We start from the raw sequence: 3,812 nt of genomic DNA, 5'->3' as shown, positions 1-3,812 counted from the left end.
AAAATAAGCTCCCAGGTCATTTATGAGTATAGAACTGGGCAAATGCCCTTGCGGTAGAGTTTTTACTTTAGTAGGCATCGGAGTAGATATGATGTCCAAATCTTTGATGTAGCTTAATATACGAAATAAAGCTGATTGCTTGCTTTATCGTTTTTTTTTTTTTTGTTGAAAGAAGGATTCGACGTGAGAGAATAAAGTCTCATTTCTGCAGTGAACAATCTTTGGGATGAGCGTCTTTGTGTTGTACTTTACCTCATGGTTATGGTTCCTCTGACTGCTGAATGGTATGGTGTTTCTAGCAATTTAAGAAGCTTTTTGGGCAGTGTCCATAAATTACGAGTCCAAAGTAAATATTTCCTAATATAAAAGCCCTAATTACATTTGCCATTTTATTCAATGTAGCCTGGGCAAAACTAGTTTTACCTAAAATCGGATTTTACCGGTAACATATACATACATACATACATAGGCACATGTAACTTACCTGCCACAAAAAATGTCAATAAAAACAATTTTCCAGTAAAATTGTGAAGATAGAGAATTTTGCTGTTATAACAAAATGTTATTGCAGATAGTGAAATTTTCAAAATGAGAATATAATACCATTAAAGCTATATTTTATGTTTGACATTATTGTCATGGCTGAAAGATTAATCGGAGCTCACGTTACCATCAAAAACTCATTTTGATCAAAATTGCAGATAGAGGGTATTGAATATAAGCCCTCGATATATGTATTTCGAAAATTAAAAAAAAAATGTAAAGATTGTTCAGCTAGGTTAACAGCGCTAAGCTAGCTGAAAACACACATTTTTGCGAATCTCTCGGAAACCAATGGAGCTACTAAATTAGTTTTAGTGGCGTTGAAGAACACCTAAAAGACACCTAATTCCAGCATATATTTGGAAAATTTAAAACCTAAATTTAACGATGGGTCAGCTAAGTTTACGTAAACCTAGCTGACCCACACATTTTTGCGAATTTCTCGGAAACGAAAGGAACACCTAAATTAATTTTGGAGGCCCTAATTAACACCTAAAATACAAATAATTCCTAGCTAATTTTTATTGATTTTTGGCGACTTGGGTCAGCTAGGTTTATCCCTTTGAGAACCAATCACATTTTAAGCCAAAATTTTGATAAAAATGTAGGTTTTAGGTTTATTTCTTTTTAATGCGATATTGAATGATTTTTAAAATTTTTTCGTAAAAAAATTTTTTCTGAAAAGGACCTATCACAATTGTGTATATTGGGTCCCTACTATAAAATAGATACAACATTTTTTAATACTTCATATTTATTGAAAAATTACAATGTGTTTAACAAAACGATAAAAAACTAAACCAAAAATTATAAATTCAGTCCATAGAAATTGAGATCAATTTTTTTTTTTTTTGTAATATTACTTTGTGTGATATTCTTTAAAACATTGCTTATCTTTAGCAAGGCACAAGTGTATTTTACTTTTTTGGCACCGAGCTCTGGATCGACTTTCGCATCGTGGGTTCCGACACCTCTTTGCGGTTCCATCTACAAATTCGGGCCAATGGTCGTACCTATCGAACCTTATATCATCCGGAGCGTTATGTGGGCGATATTTACTTCCATGATAGTCCTCGGGCAACTCGAATGGTGATACTTCCAATGGAGAACCTTTGTACTTTGCCAGGACTTCGCCGATCTCCATTTTAAAATCAAGAAACTTTTTCATCTTATTTCTCGCAACACCGAGCGTCTTTGCGTCTTTTCTATATTCCATCCAGCTATTGTATATAGCCAAATCAAGAAAATGAAAGAAAACTTTGACTGGCCATTTTCTAGTTTTCGTTTTAATGCGATAGTATTCCATCATTTGGTCAGCTATATCGACTCCACCCATTTTAGAATTATATAATTGGACAACAGCGGGAATTGGGACTGGCAAACGTCGTTTTAGATTTCACACCCAACTACTACTACTACTTCGCCGATCGGGTCTTTTCCACATGCTGTTGAGGCAATTGTAACACATTTTGTATCACACCATTTCACAACAGCCACATTGTCATCTTTAACATTTTGGTGCATATCGCCACGCGCCATAGCTTTGTCCGCTGGAAAATTAATTCTTTTTCCTAAGCGATTACCCATTATGGTGCCTGTCGCCTTGAATCCAATATCTTGCAATTTCTCCAAAAGGGGTATGGTGGTAAAAAATCTATCGAAATAAAGATGACTTCCTTTTGGTAGACACTTAGTAAGTCTTAAAACAATTGAAGGACCATGACCCAGTCCACAGTCAGGAAAAGTTCCAGCCCCTTGAAATAATTCAAAATCAACGATAAGTCCATCAGAGGTAGCACAAACCAGATTCTTCAAACCCACAGGTTTTGACCTGATGACTTGCCTGGCTGAGCCTGGTAGATGCCGGGACTATTTGCTCATCAATAGAGTATGAAGTAACCGCAGACGCTAGTTCATTGCATCGGCTTCTTACCAGGTCAATCACGGGCTGAACTCTCCATAGCTTATTCGTTTCGCTTGGTTTGTTGTTATCAACAAAATGAATGGTATTTTTAAATCTCATGAATCTATTTCTTGACATGGAGGCAGCAATTATTTCGCATCTATAGTTGTCTTCCCAATACATTTTCATTTGTGGATAACCTAGACAGGACATTATAATGGCACAGCCATACAAGTTTTTTAACTCGGTTTCGGTTAAGCTCATTTCGGTGCCAGATGTCGCAAGAGTATACATTTTGGTATATTTAACCGCATCCGTGTAATGGGTTTCTGTGAAATACTTCGAAAAGTAATTAAGAGGTGTTCCAAGTTCAACGAAATTCTCACAGCCCTGCACGATAGGAATATCGTGAACCACGAATTCCTTTTTTTCCAAAGATCAGTTCTTTGTGATGTAGTGGCTTTTTGATTAATTACGAAATTTTCTGGAATTAAATCTGCAAGCACGATAATTATTAAGATGAAAATTAACACGGTAAAATGAAAATAAAAATTAAAGAAACTAGAAAAATACCTCTTTCAGAGTCATCTTCATCTGAACTGTCACTTTCTTCCATTTGTTCCAGCGTTAAGTAGTCATTTTCGAGATCATCGTCAGATGAAAAGCTAGCATCGGAATTCTCAAGTATGTCCAAGACCATTTGAAGGTCGGAATCCCTTGATAAGTCTATATTTTTTCCTGAAATTGATCAGATAACACAATTGTGAGTTTGCACGAAAACCTTAACTTAAGCCCAAGCAACACAATTGTGTTACCTAATGTTTAGTTCTAGGAAAAGAGCGACAAAACTGCAAAACAGTTATTACATCCATGGTGGAACATGAAATAGTACTAAGATTTACATGTAAACACATTCATATTAAAAATTTACCATTATAGATAATACATATTTGTACTTACTTGTGGCCATACTAATGATCACTCCGAGGGACCATACGCAACTGATTTTTGTTTGCTTTTGTCGCTGTTATTTTCTCTTTATCTCATTTGCAGAGCAAAAGAAAATAGGTAACACAATCACTGCTTTTGGAAGTTTGAACCAAAATTTATTATTATGTCTTCTAGAAATTTTTAAAGTCACATCGCACAATCACTTAATATGGTTCTCAAAGGGTTATGGACGTCTCAGTCTCATTCATTGAATCGTTTTTATGCAATGGTCGGCATACTAGCGCATTCAAACGATTCAATAAGTGGGACTGTGTGCATTGCTCAGCTGGCGCTCTTCGTATGTGAAACACACATGTGCTCAAAGAGCGCTGAGCATTATTTAGGGGTGGCTCGCAAGCATGAATATGTTCCGCTC

The 3,812-nt window shown here is 35.8% G+C and overlaps 1 protein-coding gene across 1 annotated transcript; it reads right to left on the bottom strand.

The window, feature by feature from the left end:
* Positions 1–1,400: 1,400 nt before the first annotated feature.
* Positions 1,401–3,369, bottom strand: LOC118757141. The gene is made up of 2 exons (XM_036491879.1): positions 3,020–3,369; positions 1,401–2,942 (listed from the first exon to the last, which is right to left on the bottom strand). Exons 1-2 carry the CDS (start codon positions 3,144–3,146, stop codon positions 2,707–2,709), a joined length of 363 nt encoding a protein of 120 aa, XP_036347772.1. The 5' UTR covers positions 3,147–3,369; the 3' UTR covers positions 1,401–2,706.
* Positions 3,370–3,812: the final 443 nt, after the last annotated feature.

Source organism: Rhagoletis pomonella, unplaced genomic scaffold (assembly GCF_013731165.1).
Source record: "Rhagoletis pomonella isolate Grant_MI unplaced genomic scaffold, Rhpom_1.0 Rhpom_scaffold_14774, whole genome shotgun sequence".
Classification (NCBI taxonomy): Eukaryota; Metazoa; Arthropoda; class Insecta; order Diptera; family Tephritidae; genus Rhagoletis; species Rhagoletis pomonella.
Note: the sequence above shows the minus strand (reverse complement) of the source record. Positions and strands in the feature narration are given on the sequence as shown.